Source organism: Nilaparvata lugens, chromosome 8, assembly GCF_014356525.2.
Source record: "Nilaparvata lugens isolate BPH chromosome 8, ASM1435652v1, whole genome shotgun sequence".
Taxonomy (NCBI): Eukaryota; Metazoa; Arthropoda; class Insecta; order Hemiptera; family Delphacidae; genus Nilaparvata; species Nilaparvata lugens.
Genome location: NC_052511.1, coordinates 51343632 through 51366778, shown reverse-complemented (window position 1 = coordinate 51366778; position 23147 = coordinate 51343632). Strand labels below are relative to the sequence as shown.

The 23147-nt window shown below is 36.4% G+C and overlaps 1 protein-coding gene across 1 annotated transcript in view; it reads right to left on the bottom strand.

Moving 5' to 3' along the window:
* The window catches only part of LOC111054461, a 55618-nt gene that overhangs the window by 24563 nt on the left and 7908 nt on the right, over positions 1-23147 (bottom strand). The window contains exons 4-14 of the mRNA XM_039435181.1: positions 22786-22917; positions 21517-21571; positions 18763-18972; positions 14863-15050; positions 13334-13453; positions 11320-11392; positions 8338-8765; positions 5397-5629; positions 3929-4048; positions 1234-1853; positions 93-352 (exon numbers count right to left, since the gene is read on the bottom strand). Of these exons, the coding sequence (XP_039291115.1) occupies positions 93-352; positions 1234-1853; positions 3929-4048; positions 5397-5629; positions 8338-8765; positions 11320-11392; positions 13334-13453; positions 14863-15050; positions 18763-18972; positions 21517-21571; positions 22786-22917 (2439 nt within the window). The remainder of the gene's footprint in view (positions 1-92; positions 353-1233; positions 1854-3928; positions 4049-5396; positions 5630-8337; positions 8766-11319; positions 11393-13333; positions 13454-14862; positions 15051-18762; positions 18973-21516; positions 21572-22785; positions 22918-23147) is intronic.

The window sequence follows — 23147 nt, the reverse complement described above, 5'->3', positions numbered from 1 at the left end:
TGTATTTCTATTTATATTATAAACACAATTCAACTTTATCACAAAAATGTTAAACTCGAGGAAACTGTCAAATTCGTTTTTAATCAACTCACCGGTCGACAAATTACTGCTACAGGGCGATGATGACCTTGAGGTATAGGGCGTGGCCGCCTTGGAGCCTTGCGGCGACGTCGATGACGCGGTCATGATCGACGCGACAGATTTGGGTCGCGCGACTGAGTCGTGTCGCACGACCGAGTCGCCGCCGGTCGAACTGGAGATGATGTTTTGGTCGAGTGAGTTGCACTGGCCGATCATTTTCACCTCGTAGCGCGTTTCGGTCGAGTCTATGCATAGCCACAGGCGACTGGATCTGGAAAAGTTGGTGAGATTTGTCGTGAAAATAATGTAAACTTAATAAAAGGTTGGTCTTGGAAAAGTTCTTAGGGGAAATGTCGTGTAGAGGATGTAAAGTTAAAATAATGTTGATCGTAGAAAGGTTGGAGGAGATTTTTTCCAAAGGATATAAACTTGATAAAATGTTGGTCTTTGAAAATATCCTACAGAAAATGTCGTGAAAAGGATATAATTTAATAAAATTTTTGTCTTTGAAATCAGCTGCATCATCATTCTATTAACTTTCCATCCTTTTCACGACATTTTCTCTAAGATCTTTTCAACAGCACACAAAACATCATAGAATTATTAAAAAAATAGAAAAACGCTCGAAAACATACAAATGTAGACTACTAAATATAATATTACAATAGTGAGGTCCACGTTATAATGACAGTGGAGAAAGATAGGAGAACAACGTTGCCGATCCTCTGTCTTGTCAATGCCTTCTCCAGACGGTAGCTGATACAGGTTTATTGATGTAATATTAACTGTTCATTCTCGTTTAAAATAATCAATTATATTTTATTAAGCAAGGAATTATACTTTTTAATAATTGGGTAATGAATTTACATATTTAAAATGAAATATTTTGTTGAATAATTATTGATTCTACATTGTTAAAAGACGATCTTTCAACAGAGCAAAGCGAGAAAGAGTTAGCGCTCTCCGCTTTGTTGAATGATAGACAAGGATAGCAATTCCATTCCTAATCAAATACTGCCATTATAACGTGGACCTCACTATAGAACTATCGACTTGAGTTGACAGTGAAATTAAACGCCCTATACTATGGGATATCTTCTTATGCTATATTTTTTCTACGGTTGTATTGAATCTGAACTATAATTCACTCACTTCTTCATATTATTCTTGAACTGCATCGGCGAATACTCCACCAAGATATTCCCATCCTCCTTCGACTCCAACCTTATGACGTCTCTCTCCAACCGGAAGTCAGCGTCCTCCACCACCAGGTTCAAGGTCACCGGAAGTACACTCGCGTTCCTAATCAACAGTGGCCTCTTCTCATATGCCGGCACTACCAGCGGGTTACAGTTGGGACTTATGAGCACCCGAGTGTACCCTACCGTCGTTTTCAGTTGGAACCTTGCGAATTTGGTGGTTTCACGAACTATACTAGCCAACGACACGCACAGTTCCCCCGTGATTTGTCGGGAAGGTTGAGAAAGGTTGGTGTGTTCGAGAGGAGGGGTGAAACAGTAGACAGGTTCCTCCAGACGTTCACCCGGGTCTAGGATGACGAGTTTTTCGAATACCTCGGATTTGTCGGTTTCTTGGAGGTGGAACACTTGGAATTTCGAAGAGTTATCGGTGACTGTCAAGTTTAGAGGCACTTTCACGTTGCCTACGTTTTCGATGCTGATGACGGACTTGCGCAGGCTTTCCTCGGGTAGAAGTCCGAAGTCGATTTCGGCATTGTCGTATTCGTTGTTGGGGATTTTGGTGATTATCAACTGGAAAAACGATCAAAATTAATTGAAATACACAAGGAAAATAGAATAGGATAGAATATTCATTTTATTCAACAATAATACAGAACATTTCCATACAGTTGAATAACGTAAAAATGTAACAAGTTTGGCTCAACTCAAACTTACGCGACTCAGGTCGAGAAGAGACTGCGACTCTAGTCTCTTCTCGACGTGGCGTGTGTTTTCAAATGGTGACGTCGCGAAGACTAGAATCGACTGGTCTGAGTGTTATCATTTGAAAACACATGCTGCGTTGAGAAGAGACTAGAGTCGCAGTCGTAGACATAGACTAGACTAGAGTAGACTAGTAGACTAGAGATGTCATAGACTAGAGTCACAGTCGTAGACATAGACTAGACTAGAGTAGACTAGTAGACTAGAGATGTCATAGACTAGAGTCGCAGTCTCTTCTCGAGTCGCGTAAGTGTGAGTTGAGCCTTAGATGTAATAATAGAATTGTATCGATTGTAGAATTGAATTATTGGGCAGTTAAAAATTGAATTTGAAGTTCATATAGGCCTATGGGAAGGTGAAAAAATTCAAGCTATATTTGAATGCAGTTATGAATTTACCAATTTGTTGACGAGAAAAAGCAACTAAGTGGTGGATTCCGAATAAGTATCAGTAAACGTGATCCGGCACAGTGAAAATATAATTCCCATGAGATCTGATTGGAGTATTCCCAGTCAGCCTGACCGAGCATTGAATAGTCCCATTAGACGGGAAGATTAGAGTTCCCTTTAATGGGAATATTATTCTCACTGTACTGCAGACGTTCACTGATATGTAGGAATCTAGTGTGTTGTCTTCAGTAATTAAACATTCATTCATTGTCACAAACTGCAGTGGAACAATAAATTGTCACAGATAATAATCTCAGTTGGTATCAGACAATGGGCCATATGAATAAAACTAGAGCATATGCTCATGAGCATGAGCATGGAGCATAAGGTTTTGCTCATGAGCATGAGCATGGAGCATAAGGGTTTTCTCATGAGCATTAGGTAGAAGCATAAGCATTTGCTCATTTTTATATGAATAAGCTTTACCTTATGCTCCTGAACTCTGGAGCAAATGCTCACGTATAACATATTTTAAAGATTTTTCATCAACTGATTCGCCTTTGTGGCCTTAGTTTGTTTTTATAGCTCACGTAAGCGCTAAATATGCAAGTATAGACGACAGTATTGGTCGTCTGCTCTGTTCTCTATCCATGAATTGAGGTTTAGGTTAGTTGAGTTCTGAATTTTGAAATAATAGCGTGAAAAAATGTCATCTCTATAATAATCTTCAGCATAATCTTATAATCTCAATAGCCTTCTTATAATCATCTACACTCTCATCTTCTTAAATGCCTATTTACTATTCTGTGATGGCTATCGGATAGGTATCTTTTGTAGGAATAATGGTGATATATATCATGGTTGAATCTAAAAAGAGTTTTATAGTTCTCAACTATTGGTTGTGATCGTATCTGGTATAGTTTCCTCTTACTCACACGAATTAGTAGAGCCATTTTACTATGAGCAAAAGGTGAAAAGCTGCTCCAGACTAGACTCACCTTTTTTGAAACATTTGCTTCAAAAGTTAAGCAAATGTTGTAGTTTATCCATACAATTTTGAGCTTAAGCATTTACTTTTGAGCAAATGCTCAAACTATTATTTTGATGAGCATGAGCAAAAGGTTTTGCTCACGTTTATTCATAGAAATTGAAGCATATGCTCCATATTTTAGAAGTATAAGCAGATGCTCAACTTTATTCATATGGCCCAAGTTGACTAGGCTAATTCTAAAAGTTGACTAATTTGAATAAGTCAATCAAGTTGAATAATGATATTTGAGAATAATTTCTTGGAACAGCTAGGTAACTGGGACAACAAAGCTTTAGATGAGTAATGGATTAATCAAATTTCCTATAAATATAATACTTGGTACTTGTAGCAGAACAGTGAAAGTACAATAATTAAATATTGATTGAAGGATTTATAATATGTCTGTGCTACTAGCCGTTTGTTTAGGATTAAAGATAAAGGTGAATATAATATCTTAAACTCACCCTAGGTTTCTCGCTTTTCAATGTGACTGTACACAGGAAAGAGCTGAGGTCATCAGAGTTCTCCTCCACCTCATCAACCTGCATTGCAATGTCCAACACCCCAATCGCGAATGGAATCACCTATTAAAGAACAACCAATCAAATACTTCATCCAATCAAAAGTAAAATAATATACAGGTTGAGTCATATGTATGGGAACCCTTCAATAAGTTGGAGACTGTTGTAGATATAATACTGTAACTTTCAGGATAAGTTATTGATCAAATACTCTGCCTTTTGACGTACAACTGAATTTCAACGCCTCAGAAGGGGGTGACTTAGGGGTTGTAACTCGAATATTTTAAATGTAAACACCTATTGTGTGGTACAACATTTTAAAGGCCTTTTTGAAACAAGAAAAATGGCATCGATAAAAATTTTCTATGATACCCGTATCCAAAATGACGGATAATTCAATTCTGATATCATTATTCCTCAAATTATTATAATAGGTTTACAAGAAGTAGAGATGCGAAGAAACAAGAGTTTCCTTTCCTTTCTATAGTCAGCACACCAAGAGAAAACCCAAGATATTCTGCAATCTAAGGTGGGCCGTCCACTAAGGTGGTTTCGTCCGAACTAGCATCGGCCGAAAACTACCGAACTCGTCCGAGCGATCCCCCAACAAAGAAAGGAATAGATGCTCGTCCATTGCAACAGGTTCATACGGCCGTGCACGGCCGTCTCCGGCCGATCAATTTTTCGATCCGAATTGAATGGGATTTTCCGGCTCTATCCGGCCGAACTAACTAGTCGAGCTGAGACAACAAAGTGTTCCTAACCTAAGATTGTTTCACAGTCTTGTTTGTTTTTGATTTTTTAGTTATGTTTTATAAAGGTGTAACTATGGAAAATGAAAAATTTGATAAGTTTGGTTCAAGAGTATGTTACATTGTGGGATATGCGAGAAAAAATATATCATCGTCGTGATGTTCAGAGGAATCTGTGGACAAAGATTTCTGAACAAATAGGATCTGAAGGTAAGATTATTGTATTGAAAAATTAAGTGGATATTTGTTTATTCAATTTTCAAAATCTCAATGTAATCATTGTTTATGAAAAATTTTGTTGGCTATGATAGTAGTTAATTCAATAATTGGCAACTAGACTGACGTAAACAGTTCCAATGGACGACCATTTTTGGCCGAATTAACGGCCGGCAGATTCGTCCGATCCAACGGCCGAACAGGTCGGTTGAATACGGTTCCAGTGGACTGTTACCCTTTGGAGATTTCTCGACGTCTGCTGACTATAACTATTATTTTCTATATTGAATATGTGTATTACAGAATTTTTATTATAGACAGTACTCGTCTTCATGAATTCAATATTTGCATTGTCAACGTTTTCAAAGTATTCAAAATCATGTTGATTGTTATCTCGACTTCGAACAATCATTTAATTAATCACTAAACTGGAAAATAATTACCTGTATTTCGACTTTCTTAGTTTCCCCGGGAGCAAGCGTCACCTCGGGCGGGAATATAATTTTGACGGCCTTGGGACACAGCTGCCCGTTCTTGAGCACTTCTATGAGTGAGATGGAGCAGTGCACATTGTTAGAGAGAGAGCTGTTGGAGAGAGTGATCACCACGTTGCAGATGCTACCGATGCAGTAGCGCAGTTTTATGTTGTCCGGGTCATCAACCACTGAAGAGTTGCCTGGAAAATTCAAATCGAATTAAAGTTAATCAAATCAGATTGGAAATGGTCCAAGTTTACGGAGTGAACTCAACTGAATTAACAGAAACATACAGATGAATTTACAAACCGGCATATCTATAATATAGAGTGATTATAAAAGCACTATTACAACTTATGTGTGTGTTATTGTGAAGTGTTTTTGAGGGGACGGATTCAAAGATCTAAAGGTTCAGAGAGAGAATATCACACGTCAAGCGAAGCTTATTGTGTGTCCCAAAGCATGTTAGGCAAAACAGCTCCCGTGTCCTTTACAAGGTCCAGGAGTTTATTCCCCATACCAACATCCCATCCCTCACCTGGTTGCTTGCAGCCAAACAGAGTCCTTCTTCTAGCTCAAAGACTTTCGCAATCCAGTATGATATGCTTGGCAGTCTCTTCAGACTGATTACAAAGCCTACACATCTGGCTTTCATTTCTGAGTCCAATTAATTAAACTATTACAACTTTGAAAGCACATAAATATTAATTGAAATTACTTACAGAATTGAGAAAGGTGTCATTTTGTTACAAAACACTTCAAGTTTAGGGTGGGGGTGTTATTTTGGTTCGATGTGACAGCCGTTGATAATGCAACATACATCCCACCGATAATCGATTTCTTGCAACACTCGTACCAGCATATTAGGCGTAACTTGTGCAAACGCAGCGATCTGATGATTTCGGAGGTCATTAAGATTGTCTGGTAGAGGCGGTAGGCGGTACATGAATCTTATCCTTAATGAAACCACACAGGAAGAAATCCATCGGTGATAAATCTAGTGAGCGAGGTTTCAATGCAATTGGCCCTGCGAAGTTGAAAGCAATTGTCTAGAAAATCCCAAACTTCTCCGAGGAAATAAGCTGGTGCACCGTCATTTTGAACAAGGTGAACAAGTGCCCTTTAACTATCAGAAATCGATTATCGGTGGGATGTATGTTGCATTATCAACGGCTGTCACATCGAACCAAAATAACACCCACACCTTAAACTTGAAGTGTTTTGTAACAAAATGACACCTTTCTCAATTCTGTAAGTAATTTCAATTAATATTTATGTGCTTTCAAAGTTGTAAAGCCATTTTATAATCACTCTGTATTATAAATAAAAGGATTGACGTATACACGTACGGGATAGGAAATGCACGAATGACGCATCATCACGTCTGAACTAATGGACTGATAAACTTGAAATTTTGCATATAGATTCTTAATTTACCGAGGTTGATTAAAGACCTATTTCAAATTCTTCAAGATTTCAGTAAACCTAAGTCAAGTTTTTTTAATTAGAACCTTGAGGATTAAGGGTTTATTGTTTATTGGTTTTGAAGGGACGGATTCAAGGATCAAAAGGTTCAAAGAACCCCACATGTCAACCGAAGCTTATTATGATCCCAAGTAGTATGTTAGTTAGACGAACCAATACCTGTGTCCTTTACAAGAACCAGGATTTTTCCCTATATTAGCATCCCATTCATCACCCGGTTGCTTGTTGCAATCCAGTGTGATATGCTTGGCAGTCTCTTCAGACTAATTAGTCCTCGTGACCTACGTGAGTTCCACTCCTGGCCTACTTTGAAGTTCCTACCGCAGATTAAGGGGTGGCCAAGTTGCCTCTAGGGCGCCCGGCCACACCTCTCCCAAGAAGTTTAGCCTAAATGGCCGTGCTTCTTTGAGCAATGGTAAGGCTTGGTCACTCTACCCAAAACTCGTGACCTACGTGAGTTCCACTCTTGGTCTTTTTGTAGGTCCTTCCGCTGAGAGACGGGACGCCAAACTTCCTCTAGGGCACCCGGCGCCCGGCCACCCTCGACTTAGCCTCTTGACCTACATTTGAGCCTGGAGTTTCACCCATCTCTGGTCTCTTGGGTTTTTCTTTTTGCCCCTCCGAAACTGCCCTGATGGGGCAGATCTCGTGGGTTTGAAGGCAATGCAACTTCTGGAGTTGCCTAGAGGTCCATTTTAGTCGCCTCCTACGACAAGCATGGATACTGTGGATGAATTCTGGTTTTCAACACATTCATTTCAGTACGATGATCGACTCAAAGTTCCCCAACCCACAGGGGGCGCTGGATTAAGGGTTACCAGCTATTGATAAATAAATAATCACTGCAAATTGTTTTCTTATTCAATGTCATTCTGTTACATCCTTAAAAAGGACAAATGAGTAAGTACTATAAATTTCGTTGGGCAACGAACTCGATCTGTATTATAATTCAAAGAAAATGTATTGAAAATTTTTAGTTGATCGATGAAAGCTATCGAAAGTAGTCGTCGAACATACACACCAATAAACGGACAAAACTCACTGTTCAGTAGGAACTCACTTAGCTCCTTCAATAGTTTAACACTGACACCCGGTTGCACAAAAGTATGTTAACTTAATCCCTATTGAATGCCACGATAACCAATCGGAGAAACCTTCTTCTCAGAAAAACCTTCTACGATTGGTTGTAATACAAATTAATTATGATTAAAAGTTAACAGGCTTTTGTGCAACTGGGTCAAACATATTAATATGACCGATTAAAGAGCATGAGTGAATGATTGAATAAAGAATCATATAAAAATATATGGAAAACAACCAATACATTAAAAATATAGAACCGATCACAACTGAATTATATTGAAAAATAAAGAACTGATCACAACTGACTTATATTGAAAAATAAAGGAATGAGACTACTCACAACTATCATTAATAGCTTTTGCAATATCCTCAATCGAGGTGCTCCTAGACAAAGGTCCCACCATGAACGAATCACTGCTAATTTCCAAATTCGAAAAACTCATTTCCCTCTCATTGGTTGCCCTCGGACGCTCGGCGGCCATTTTGGAAACCGACTGATCCAAGATGGTGGAGTTGGTGTCGAGGTCGATGACCTTCACAGGTGACCTTGGATTAACCTGTGACCTTGAAGAGTTTACCTTAACAGGTGAACTGTGCAGGTTTGTCATGTCCTGTAGGACATTTCTCTGAGGAGTGGGGAAAGGTTTTAGAGGCTGAAAATTGTCGGTTGTTGTTGAGGAGAGGTCGATGATTTCGGACGCCATGTCGAGTTTGTCGGAGGCCATCTTGTTGTCGTCTGTCAGGTCTATTATGCTCATGTTTTCTTTCCTGTGGAAATGGAGGGAATCTGATTAATTACTAGCTTTCAATTTCTCTTTCAAAACCTAATTGGAAAGCACACAAAACTTGAAAATTTCAAGAATAATAAGGCTCAACTCACATTTACGCGACTCAGGTCGAGAAGAGTTTCGACTCTAGTCGAGAGCATGTGTTTTCAAATGGTGACACTCAGACCAGTCGATTCTAGTCTCCGCGACAGTCGAGACTCGACTCTAGTCGAGAGCATGTGTTTTCAAATGGTGACAGTCAGACCAGTCGATTCTAGTCTCCGCGACAGTCGAGAGCATGTGTTTCCAAATGATGACACTCAGACCAGTCGATTCTAGTCTCCGCGACGTCACCATTTGGAAACACATGCTCTCGACTATAGTCGAGTCTCTTCTCGACCTGAGTCGCGTAAGTGTGAGTTGAGCCTTAGACTTGACAGATAGATAGAATCACTCTATTGCAACGACTTCTGAGTTCTTCAGAAGCAACACAGTTGCCAAAATAACCTTGACTAAAAAATTCCTAGTAATTTTTCCGTAATTCATTATTAAAACTTTTAGATAATTTTTCTTCAATATCAAACCATATAGAGAAAACATTAGGCCCACTCAAGATTGAATCTTCGAATGTTTTCTCTATGATTTAACTATTTTCAGAGCAATATTTTGTTGTGAAAATGCCGGCAAACCGGCTTAAAGTTTGCCGCTATAGGCTACACTATATTATAGTAGCCTACATACGTTACCTGACTTACAGGCCAGTTCGATCAAAAGGAGCAATGGCCGAGAGTGTAAAGGCGTGTACTCAAAAGCTCTAAGCTCAGTGAATTACAAACATGATCTAGGTTCGAACCTCGGTCAGTGACATTTTTTTTGTCGATGAATTTCGACTTTTATTAGCTATTTTTTATATTAGTTACCGTAATTTAAATTTCAATCAATTTTTTAGATATATTTTGAGACAAAACTGTGAAATATGCAATTATATTAATTTTTTAATCACATTATTTTACAATAGTAATGAAAATTCTATTCATCCATCTATCCATGAGATATTGCACCAGGCGCAAAGCGCGAGCTATAAAAATTCAAACAATTATTCGAAATATTAATAGTATAAAAATATTGTCACTATTGTAAATCATTAATTAGTAATATTGAAATTAATTGACAGTGAAAGTTGTCATAACCAAGATTCAAACTATCAAAATAGGCTGTTTGAATTTTATTTATTTTTTAATTTCTTATATATTGGGAAGTTTTTTTTTGGTGTGGCGAAAAATAGCGTTCGCACCATGGGCAAAATGTATTTCCGGCTCTCAATCTTTTCTAGTCCTCGGCCTACGGCCTCGGACTTAAAAACCGATTTCGAGCCGGAAATATCTCATTTTCGGCCCTAGGTGCGAAATATACTATTACAATATAGTTTGGAGAGCATGCTCATTTGAATTGTTCCGCTGTAATCAGCTGTTTCCGTTTTGCTATAATGCCAACAATACAACAGCAAAATATTGTGTTTTTTCCTCACGTTTACTGCGTTAAAGTCCTGGACTCAAAGTCGAGAACTTGATAGACTCCGGAGTTTAGAAGATAAAATCGTGACTCAGGAAGTCAATTTAGACCAGAGATCTTATTTTAGTCCTGGACTCTGTAAGTCGAGAACTTATAGATCCCGAGCTCGGAAACCGGCCCTAAGAGTACGCAAAAATTCTTTAACAATTTAATAGATTAAAGATAGAAGTGAAATGAAGAGTTTGTTTTTTTTCATATTATCTCTTCGTATTATATTTATAATATTCCTCATGAGGACAAACCTTTATGGAAAAAAACTATAGTGAGGTCCACGTTATAATGGCAGTGGAGAAGGATAGCAGAACAACGTTCGCGATCCTCAGTCTTCTATAGTCTTCTATAGAAGCAATGCCCTCTATAGACGGTAGCTGCTACAGGTTTATTGATGTAACACATTAACGGTTCATTCTCGTTTAAAATAATAAATTATATTTTATTAAGCAAGAAATAATATTCTCAATAATGTCATAATCGATTTTCATAACTAAGATGATAAAATTTTGTAAATCAATTATTAATTCTACATTGTTAAAGGACGATCTGGAAACAGAGCAAAGCGAGAAAGAGATAGCGCTATCCACTTTGTTGAATGATAGACAAGGATAGCAATACCATTGCTAATCAAACACTGCCATTATAACGTAACCTTCACTATAGGCTATATCTCAAGTCACTCATATGCTATGTCAAGCTTTAGACTATGTACTAAACATTAAAAATACGCAAACATTAGTTCACAATTAAATAAATTAAAAATATAATTGAATTGGAGAGTTCGTATTTTCTTATATTATCTCTTCATACCATATTATAATTTTCGTCAAGAGGATAACCCCTAATGGAAACAAGCTACTTGTCTTACTCTTACAAAACATTGTTTGGTTTTTATAAATAAGAGAAAGTTATGAGAATGATAATATAATAAATATTGAATGTGAAAAGTAAATAATCAACTAATCTCGACACTGTTATAAATCGCATACCTCATATTGAAAGCGTTTTCTGCTCTCTTCAGTAAATCCACTCTATTTGCTTGTTTAGGTTTTTTACGGCCGTCTGTAAAACGAAGAAGTATCATTCATATTATTTAAAAGTAATTGTGAAAGTAATTAAATTCGTATGGCTTTTGTTGGTGGGGAGTCCCTTGTGGGAAGGTCCCACCGCCTGTATATTTAATTTAAGCCGTCAATGGGCCTTACGACTGTCATACTTAAGTCGAGACCGACAGTTTAACGTGCCCATCCGATAACACGGGAGTGATCTGGTTAAAAAACTTTTAGTAATGAGAGGGTTTGAGAACCCGGGATCTCTATGCTGCTACGCAAGCACTCTATCCACTAGTCCACGGATCACTCCAAAGTAATACACCTTGTGAAAGTATACACCTGCTTTTCCAAGACATAATATTTTTAAAGGTTGTATTTTTTATAATATACCTTAATAATAATCAAAATCTCTCTGTACAGGCAAATAATGTTTTCTTGATTCTCTGTTTTTCCTGTAAATGAATTAGGCTACAGTCTTCTTTGAAAAACAATAAATTATAGTGATAACCATTTCAAACTTCAAGTTTCTTGTTTAAAGTTTTATTGTTTACATCAACATCAGCAATAGAACGAAATACAAACTGTCACTATTCCTTATAATAAATAGTACCAATGATTTCTATTCAGGGAATGGATTTTGGGTTGTCAGTTTGACAACCCAAGAATAACAACCTTAGACATTGGAAGTTGTAGAGTAACTTTTATATTATTTATGTTTGAAGTAGATCTCACTACAGCAACAATATGATAATTATACTATGATTACGACCAAGAGCAATCTTGATAGAATTCTCATTCAACAGAAAAAAGCACTCAGAATAATGATGAATCTAAAAAGAATGGACTCTGTAAAACTGGTTTTTTCGCAGCTTGGCATTCTTACAGTTTACGGGCAATATGTATTTGATGTAATCATGTATGTTAGGAATTACCCTGTAGAAGAGCTACGGAATGAGACTCATGGCTACAATACTAGATTTGGGAGGATAACGGAAAGACATAGGTTAGAATTTTTCAAGAAAAAGACGCACTACATGGGAAGGAAATACTTCACAATGCTGCCTTTAGAATTACAGGCAATAGAGATTAAGTATAAAACTCAAGGAGTTTTTAATATCATTGTGTCTGAACTCCCTGCAGGAGTTTGCAGATCGCACTGTGGGTTTGTGATTGTTGATTATCGATTTTGTTTATTTATAAAGGAGGTCTAAGACTTACTACTTTTTACTCTTCTACTACATTCTATGTTTATGTTGTTTGTATATTGACGCTGTTCCTAATGTACCTGTACATGTTTATGAATAAATATTTTTTCAATTCAATTCAACTAAAAATATGATTGTGTTGTGATATATGATTAGACTGTTAGCAATAAGGCTCAGCTCACACTTACGCGGCGACTCAAGTCGAGAAGAGACTGTGACTCTAGTCTCTTCTCGACGCGGCATGTGTTTTCAAATGGTGACTTTCAGACCAGTCGATTCTAGTCTACGCGACCTCACGACTGTGAGACTGAGTCGAGCGTCGACTCGCCATGTTGGTCGAACCTCGACTTGAGTTGCATAGTACCGTGCATTTTTAATGAAAGTGAGGTTATGTTTTATGAAACTTAAGTTTTATCATTTTAGATGAAACAATAATAAAAATTGGGTAAGACAATATATTCATAATAATTATTGTTACATGCTAAATAGTGCCGAATTAGATCTTATATTTTTATTAAAGTAAGGTTAGAAGATGGAGTAGCATGGAACTGAAGTGACAATGAGCAAGAAAGTCGTGAGGTCGAGAGACTGGATTATCCTCGACTGGAGTCCTACGATTTGAGTCGAGGTAGTGTGAGTTGAGCCTAAATCTTGGGAATGATTCAAAAAAATAGTCTATGCATTCGAAATATACATTTTTATAATATTATGAAAAATTACTAATGTGAGGTAAAAAAAATACTAACCGGCATTCATTAGCTTATTGATGATAAGGGTAGGAGAATTCTGACCCATCTCGCCAAGCATCTCCTTGATTTGAGTGATGCTAGCTATACTGCTGATTGACAGATCATGTCCTGCATCTCCTGAAAAATAAGAACAAAATTATTTATCAACCAATTTAGATAAAAAAGTAATCAAGTTTGGGAAACATTTTTGTTTACATAAAACTGTTCAAATTACAGTTTAAAAAAAAATTCCTTTAGACACAAATATACAAAAGTAATTGATCTAGCCGTTAGTGAGTAAACTGTTCACAGCAACAAAAAAAACTGTACAAATTAAATGTTTTAGAATAGAATTCGATTATTAACAAATTAAAAAAAATGACCCAGTACTAACAGTGACTTCTTAAACATCAAATAATTGCTAATTTAATCAATATAGTTAGTTAATTAATCAATAAGATGTTAGTTAATTTATTAATTTGATTAATTAATTTATCAATCATTAAGGGCCGGATTCCGAGCTCGGGATTTAGCTAAGCTCTAGACTTAAAACAGCTGGTGACAGAAAATTGGCTTTCCGAAACGGGGTAGAGTCGTAGTCCACGTTTAAATTAAATTTCGAAAAACTAGATTAAGCTGAACACAAAATATAATAAAGAGAAAATAGTGTGAAGTTTCAGCTATTTTGAATTATTTAGGAATGTGTCATTTCGTCAAGGAAACCCGTTTCCAATTATAGAAATGAGAAACTACGACTAAGGTGGGCGAACGCGACCGAACGATCCCCCAACAAAGAAAGGAATAGATGTTCGTTCATTGCAACAGGTTCATACGGCCATGCACGGCCGCCTCCGGCCGACCAATTTTTCGATCCGAATTGCATGGGATTTTCTGGCTCTATCCGGCCGAACTAACTAGTCGAGCTGAGACAACAACTAGTGTTCCTAACCTAAAATTGTTTCACAGTATTGTTTGTTTTTGTTTTTTGAAGTTGTTCTGTTTCATAAAGTTGTAGCTATAGAAAATGAAAAGTTGATAAGTTTGGTTCAAGATCATGTTCCGTTGTGGGATATGCGAGACAAACGATATCATCGTTGTGATGTTCAAAGGAATCTGTGAACAAAGATTGCTTAATAATGAATATCTAATTTAGTGGATATTTGTTGAAGGTAAGATTATTGTAAATTGTAATGAATAACTAATTTAGTGAATATTTGTTTATATTCAATTTTCAAAATCTCAATATAATCATTGTTTATGAGAATTTTTGATGGCTATGATAGTAGTTAATTCAATAATTAGCAACTAGACTGACATAAATGGTTCCAATGAACAACCATATTCGGCCGAATAAACGGCCGGCAGATTCGTCCGATCCAACGGCCGGACGGATTGTTTGAATACGGTTCCAGTGGACGGTTACCCTACACCCCGTTTCGGAAAGCCAATTTTCTGACTCCAGCTGTTCAAAGTCTAGAGCTTAGCCTAATCCCGAGCTCGGAAACCGGATCTAAGTAATAAACGAATGGAGATTAGACGCTCATCACCTGTCGATTGGTTGAAAGTTGATTCATTGGAGATAACATCTGCAATACAGCCAGAGGTTTCAAGAGGTTTTTCTGGACTGGTCACATCCATTCCGAAATACGGCCTTGGATGTCGGTTCTTATCACCACCCAGGGTACCAATAGGTTCGCTCTTGCTTCTCAGGTAGGTACTTGCACTCGATATGTTTCTGAAACAGCAAATACATGATTAACATTTTATGTAATATGTTTTTAGTGAATATAAAGGCTCAAAGAATCAGGTGGTTGGGTCACAGAATGCATACAGAATGGAAAGTATCAATCCATTTTACATGACGCCAAGACTTGAGTGCACCAAGACCACGCCACGTGACTGCGCCATCTTGTTAGAAATTAAAATTACTGCTATCCGGGTCTTATGAACGGGTTACGGCAGTGAACGAGACTGATTGACTCGGGTCAGTAAAGTGATCCGAACTTCCCATCTCTACTACTATTACAATGCTGAACTTTCTTTCAAGATGGCAGATTTTGGCGTCGGGATAACTAGCCGACTTTCCAATCTGTATTGTATTCTGTGGTTTGGTCATGTGGAGTGGACGACTGCGGGCAGAATCCCTGAAATTGTGAGGGGGGGGGGAGAAACTCCACAATAGGCTACCTTATTTTTCCACTCCCCATTATTTTGATGTACTTATTGTATGAATAAAGAATACAAGAGAAAATATGTTTTTAATCCAATAAATAATAAATAAATAGAAAAATAATAATCATTTTATTTGTTCAAGAGCCTTGGCTCATACAAATTGGTTGTACATTTTCAATTCAAAAGTAAAAATGGAAAAGTAATAGTTTAACAAACATAAATCCTCGAAATAAATAACAAATTACAACAATGAATCTTATAAGATGAATAATATTTAAGTTAACAGACGTAGACTGGATAATTTGGATATTTCAACCCATGCAAATAAAAACATAAATTCTCGAAATAAATCAACAGTAACAACATAGCGACAATTAATCATACATGATACTTAATCTTTAATATTAACAGATGTAGACTAGGTAATATGGATATTTTAACACATGCAACCATAAAAGAAGGTAAATACTGTAAAAATAATTCCCCTGTTAATCCTGTGATCTCCCTAAATACCTTAGCCTGTTGCTTCTAAAATATAGTTACGCAATCTCAAAGCGTTCACCATGAATTTGTAAATGTTTCTTATTTTATTCAAGGAAACATTTGAAAGGAGAACCATTACTTTATCGTCGTGTTCAACAATATTATTCGTATGCTCTACCAAGAACTGTTGCCTCAAAACAGAATACATAGGGCACCTGACTAGAAAATGAGCTGGTGTTTCCTCCTCGCGCATATTGCAGATTGGACAGTGCCTGTCACAAGCTATGTAAACTCCTTTTTCCTTAAAATACAGATAAAACCCGCTTACAGTTGCCAAACAAACGTAGCTGAGTTATGCATCTCACCCATGAAAACACCGATTTTAAGCTAAGCTGTTCGCCCAAAATTAATCCAATTTAATCCAATAAGTAAATTATTAGCATAGAGAAACAATAGCATATTAAACTAACGCTATTGTTTCTCTATGTTATTAGGTAGTGTTAAGTTGAATTAACTGAAATCAACTTAGTATTGGATACTCTTGTCTTGAGATACATAGCTCTGAATGAGTATGAATAATTTTTTGTAGTTGTACTGTGTTTACTTTTAGTAGGTATTTCATCAACTTGAATCTGTATTATCAACTTAGGTGGGTCGTCCACTAGAACCGTTTTCGTCCAGACTAGCATCGGCCGAAAACTACCGAACGCGACCGAACGATCCCTCAACAAAGAAAGGAATAGATGCTCATCCATTGCAACAGGTTCATACGTCCGTGCACGGCCGTCCCCGGCCGATCAAGTTTTCGATCCGAATTAAATGGGATTTTCCGGCTCTATCCGGCCGAAGTCGAGCTGAGACAACATTATCCTAACCTCAAAATTGTTTCACAGTCTTGTTTGTTTTTGTTTTTTGAACTTGTTCTGTTTTATAAAGTTTCAACTATGGACAATGAAAAGTTGATAAGTTTAGTTCAAGAGCTTGTTCCATTGTGGGATATGTGAAACAAAAGATATCATCGTCAAAGGAATCTGTAGACAAAGATTACTGAACAAATAGGATCTGAAGGTAAGATTATTGTAATAAATAACTAATTTTGTGGATATTTGTTTATTCAATTTTCAAAATCTCAATATAATCATTGTTTATGAAACATTTTGGTGGCTATGATAGTAGTTAATTCAATAATTCGCAACCAGCCAACTACTGAACTAGACTGCCGTAAAAGGTTCCAATGGGCGACCATATTCGGCCGAATTAACGGTCCAATCGAACGGCCGAACGGATCGGTTGAATACGGTTCCAGTGGACGGTATCTTTATTGGTTAAGTGACTCTCTACAATTATGTCATTACGTGAATCACGTCATCATTGGACGTGATGTACAGTTGGTGGGGCAAGCTGCTGATGATTCCTTGAGGTCTGCTGAGAGCTGGTTCCACCAGATCAAGTTGCTGCTGAACAAGAACAAGACACAGAAGCTTCTCTGCTCCTTGGGACAGGCTGGTCGAGTGGTTGAAACTGATGTGAGGTTGCTGGGTTTTTCCTTGAATACCAGAGTAAGCTGGACAAGTCATATTGTCAATGTTTGCTCTAAGCTATCTTCTGCGGAAGTTGGAGTCCGAAATTTGTGCCGGATACCTCCTTACTGTCTACTATGCCATGTCTGTTATGGACTTCATCTGTGGGGACACTCTGAACGACTTGATGTGCTGCTTCTGCAGAAAAAGGCTGTTCGAGTGCTGACGGGCATGGCTCATTGCAGACCACTCTTCAACAAGTTAAAAATGCTTACTGTTGTAAATCAGTACATTGCTGAATGTGTGGTTCGCATCAGAGACAGAGCTAGGAGTGCTGATACTCGTGGTATACATGGCTATGGAACCAGTCAGACTCACCTTTTCAACATGCCAAGATGCCGTTTAGCAAGGACTCAGGAGAGTTATCCTTTCAAAATGTTCAATAATTATAATTATAATTGATGACTTACTAAATACTAACTAATTGATAATACACACAAAAAACTAACAAAACCTACTCTAGAACATGGTACGCCATAGTGGAGTAGGTCAATTTCCACACAGAAAAACTAAACAAGTAGAGAACACATTATAAGAATCTTTTGTAACTACTATTGTATGTAATATTGTAATTTATCTAATATTTTTGTAATTGATGTTGTAGTTCTAGTTTTTTGGGAAATAAACATTTATTATTTATTTATTTATTATTTATTTATTTATTTATTATTACAGTATTTTTCAGTTATCAGTGATGATTTAGTGAAGTATTCCTTCTTATTTAATTTGGTTTTCAACTTTTCTAAATTCTAAATTCCTAGTTTATATATATTTTGAACTCAAAATTGGACAAAAATTGTGAAGTGTAAACATAACCTATTTTTGGACAATTTCTATCCAAATTTGTGAAAGGAACAGTTTTGGGCTTCAAGCCTGTTGTTCCTTCCCCAATCATTCATAGTTGAGAATTATATTGTAGCCTATGTATCAATGTATGAATAAATAAGCTGCCAGAGTGGGTCAAGGATAGTGCAAGTGATAGCCGATTCCGAGCAGTTGTGAAATCTTTCTTGATGGAGCATCCATTTTTTAGCCTGAGTGAATTTCTTGATAGTGAGATGACATTTTGAAACTTTCTTGTGACATGTTTTATAAACCTGACACAGTCTATCCAGCAGCGCTGGTCAATGACTTAAAATTAAACTGAAGCTAGAACTATTATTGGACATTTACAGCAGTTTTTCTTCAAATTTAACCATTAAATCAACTCACTCAGCAGCCTCATCGCCAGGAAATATGCCAGACAGGGATCGGTCTGTATTCTCGACCGGCATATCGGCGTTGGTCTTCATCCAATCAGCTTCGTCCGCCATCAGTCTCTGCTTGGCAGTTGTTCCCGTGTCAAACTCCTCAGCGCCAAAAGAGGACAGACCACTCACTCGCTCTCCGTCGAATGGGTTGAAGAGAGCTGCTTTTGCGTCCCTACAACAAAAAATATGATCAAATGAATGATTTCATGTAGAAAAAGTCAAGTTATAACATGAAGATATGGGAATAGAATCTCTCACTGTCGAATGTGTTGAAGAAAGCTGCTTTTGCTTTCCTACAAACACAAAAATTTTATAAAATGATTGATTTTTTGAGAAATATTCAACATGGAAATATGGGTGTACTCTCTCTTCCGGTCGAACAACTCTGCTTTTGCTTCCCTACAACAAAAAATATGGTGTGGCGCACTCACACAACTTTCCTTGCCGTTATGAAAATTGATCACCTGACGCTAGTGTTCCAGCGCATCTCCAGTCTACTATTCAAAGATTTGAGCCAGCTGGTGACAGGGAAATAACGCTGGAGACACACACACACACACACACACACACAAACATACAGACCAATACCCAAAAACCACTTTTTTGGACTCAGGGGACCTTGAAACGTATAGAATTTTAGATATTGGGGTAGCTTAATTTTTTTTTGGAAAGCAATACTTTCCTTACCTATGGTAATAGGGCAAGGAAAGTAAAAATAGTCATAAAATGGAATATTATATGAAGAAGTCAAATACAACATGAGAATATGGGTGTGAACACTATCACCGTCGGATAGGTTGAATGAAGCTGTTTTTGCATCCCCACAAAACAGAAAATATGATCAAATTAATTATTGTGTGAATATGAAAATAGAATTAAATCATGAAGAAATGGGAGTAGACTCTCTCAGATACTCGTCGAATGGGTTGAGCAAGAAGACAGGTTTTGCTTCCCTACAAAAACGAAAAATGTTATAAAATTAATATCATTATGTAAGGAAAAATGCATTTTCGCCACACTGCACAGAAAGCAGCTGTTTTCCAGTCCCTACGTAGATCTGAAAGACATTGTTTGCAGACTACTCTCGTCTGACGTCAGAACAGGTTTCTTTCCGGCCTAGGCCGGAAAGAGTACCCTTTCCAGCCGCTAACATGGAACTAAGAAAGGTGATCAATAAACAGCTGATCAAAAAACTTTTCATTATTTGTGTTCATTATTCAATAATTAAAACATTTATAATAAAATTATCTTATTGTCATTTGAAAGAATAAAAAAGTATAAACTCAACCTCCCACATAATTGAACATCATCTTTTAGGTTATTTAGACAAATCAGAATAAAAAATAAAAATACTTGGACAATTTCCTGATATTCAGATTACCTCAGATTTGCTAGAGCTATCACCTTCCACTTCTGCTTAGTAAACAACTATTCTCATATAATATATATTGTTTATTTTTGTGTGTGGCGAAAAATAACGTTCGCACCACGGGCAAAAATGTTTTTCCGGCTCTCAATCTTTTCTAGTCCTCGGCCTACGGCCTAGAACTTGAAAACCGATTTCGAGCCGGAAAAATCTCATTTTCTGCTCTAGGTGTGAAATATACTATTCCAACAAAGTTAATAATTGAAAGTATACTCGTTCATGTCGACTCGAATCCACTTCCATTACTAAACTCACTTTATTGAAGATACTCAATACCCGAGTCGCGTGGCGACCAGCCTGTCAAGTCACCGAACTACTGTTGTATAAATTAGAATTGGAACCGTTTTGATCTATAAGCCTGTGGTACTTTTCTGTAAGTTGTGTAATTCTAAATAATTAAATAAATAAAATAAATAAACAACTGAGTCTCTCAGTCTATAGTGAGGTCCACGTTATAATGACATTGATTGGCAATGGTATTGCTATCCTTGTCTATCATTCAACAAAGCGGATAGCGCTATCTCTTTCTCGCTTTGCTCTGTTGTCAGATCGTCTTTCAACAATGTAGAATTAATAATTAATTAACAAAATATTTCATGTAAAATTTTCAGCTTCAATATAATCATCAAAATTTTATATTTGTTTGCTTTTTAAATGTGAACTGTGTTTAAAAATAAGTTTTCTTAATTTTAAACTTTATAAAATAGAAACTCAGGAATTGAAAGTGCAAATTTTTTTAGTGAGAAAACATGAAGAACACCAAATATAACCTATAAACTTGAGTGTTGATAAAGAAAGACATTGGGTAAATAGGGCAAGGCAGAACATCCAAAAGGATCCCTCTGCCGATAAAAGCCATATGAATAAATAATTAAAAATAAAAAATATTTCATCTTGATTATGAAAATTCATTATGAAATTATTGAAAAGTATAATTTCTTGCTTAATAAAATATAATTGATTATTTTAAATGAGAATAAACAGTTAATATTACATCAATAAACCTGTATCAGCTACCGTCTATAGAAGGCATTGACAAGACAGAAGACAGAGGATAGGCAACGTTGATCTCCTATCTTTCTCCACTGCCATTATAATGTGGATCTCACTATAGGAGTATCCGATACTGGAATCGCTTAATCTGAGCATCACCATTTGAGAACACATCTTGCATCGCCGAGAGACGCTTCGAGTCTCGAGTCGAGCTAGTGTGAGTAAATCAAGTTGAAAATAAACTTGTAATAATGCAGCGCTGATAACTACTACTATTACTGTTATTGATGTACTTACCGATTCATTGAGAAGTCAAAGTCACTTCCTGGCTGCATGGATTTATTTTCCAGACCTGTAAAACAAGTTATTGAAGTTAAATGCGTGTTTTATGAACCTCTCATTATAGATTAATAAGAATTTAACGCCATATTTGAGATTATCGACGATTGCCAACTATAACTGGCATACTTTTTAAATTAAAAAGACTGAGAAATTGTCAAAAAACACAGATTTATTGATAGGCCTACTTAGAAAGACCAGTTTTGGTTATTACATCAATCTCTGTTAAGCAGTTTATCAAAGATTGACAATGGTGTAATAACTGAAACCGGTCTAAGTATCAATAAATATGTGGTTTTTGACAGTTTCTTAGTCTTTTTCGTTTAATATGAATAATTACCATAATATAAACTTCTCAACTACACAAAAAGACATACTTTTTGTGGTATTGGGTGTTCACTTGTTTATAATCCATTGGGACTCTGATTTTTCATACATTATTCTCCAGATTTTAATTTTTGTAATAGCTATTATCATTTGTTTTATTTAATAGTGCTTTGATTTCCCATACATTATTCTCCATATTTTCAATATTGTAGTAGAGATTGTCATTTATTTTTATTCATCACTTGAGCTTGCACATATTTAGGTGTACAGGCTATAACAAGATAGAGAGAGGTTTAATGCGAGGAGGTCCACGTTATAATGGCAGTGGAGAAAGATAGGAGAACAAAGTTGCCGAACCTCTGTCTTATCAATGCCTTCTGTGGAGGGTAGCTGATACAGGTTTATTGATGTAATATTAACCGTTCATTATCGTTTAAAATGAATAATTATATTTGATCAAGCAAGAAATTATATTTTTCAATGATTTCATAATGAATTTTCATAATCAGGATTAAATATTTTGTTAATTAATTATATTTCTACCCTTCTACATTGTTAAAAACCGATCTGGCAACAGAGCAAAGCGAGAAAGAGATGGCGCTATCCGCTTTGTTGAATGATAGACAAGGATAGAAATACAAATGCTAATCAAACACTGCCATTATAACGTGGACCTCACTATAGTTTTGTTGAGCAATGTATGCAATTTTAATATTGAAATCCTTTGAATCCAATTTTGAATCCAATGAAAAATCAACAACATAATACTGGAATCTAAAAACAAGCTGAATAAACTAGATGCAATTGAAAGCTAAACAATAATGTTTGAGAATTCGATTTTAATGAACTGTTTTGTAGATTAAAATGGATTACAGATAATGAATTATTATCATGGAATACCTAAAGACGGTTTAGAAGAGATGGACTGTCTAGCCAGCTCTCTTTTCATCTTCCACGATGCTTCACAATCGTCAACTTTTTTCGGCTTCAAACTTTCCAGAACTTTTGACGAGTATGTGTCATTCAGATCATCTGCAAAAATAAACGGATTAAGAAAGTAATTCATCAAATGTTGTCAAGCGCAAGAACCTCTGCAAAAAATAAATATATAAAAATTCAGGTAACTTAGTGTTTGTTAACAAAAAATCACAATATTTGAACGTTCAGACGTTAGTATTGTTTTATTATGCTAGGTGAAAGTTCATTAAGATAGCATATATAACGAAACAATAGCGGGTCTGTCGGGGTTTTGATAGCATACT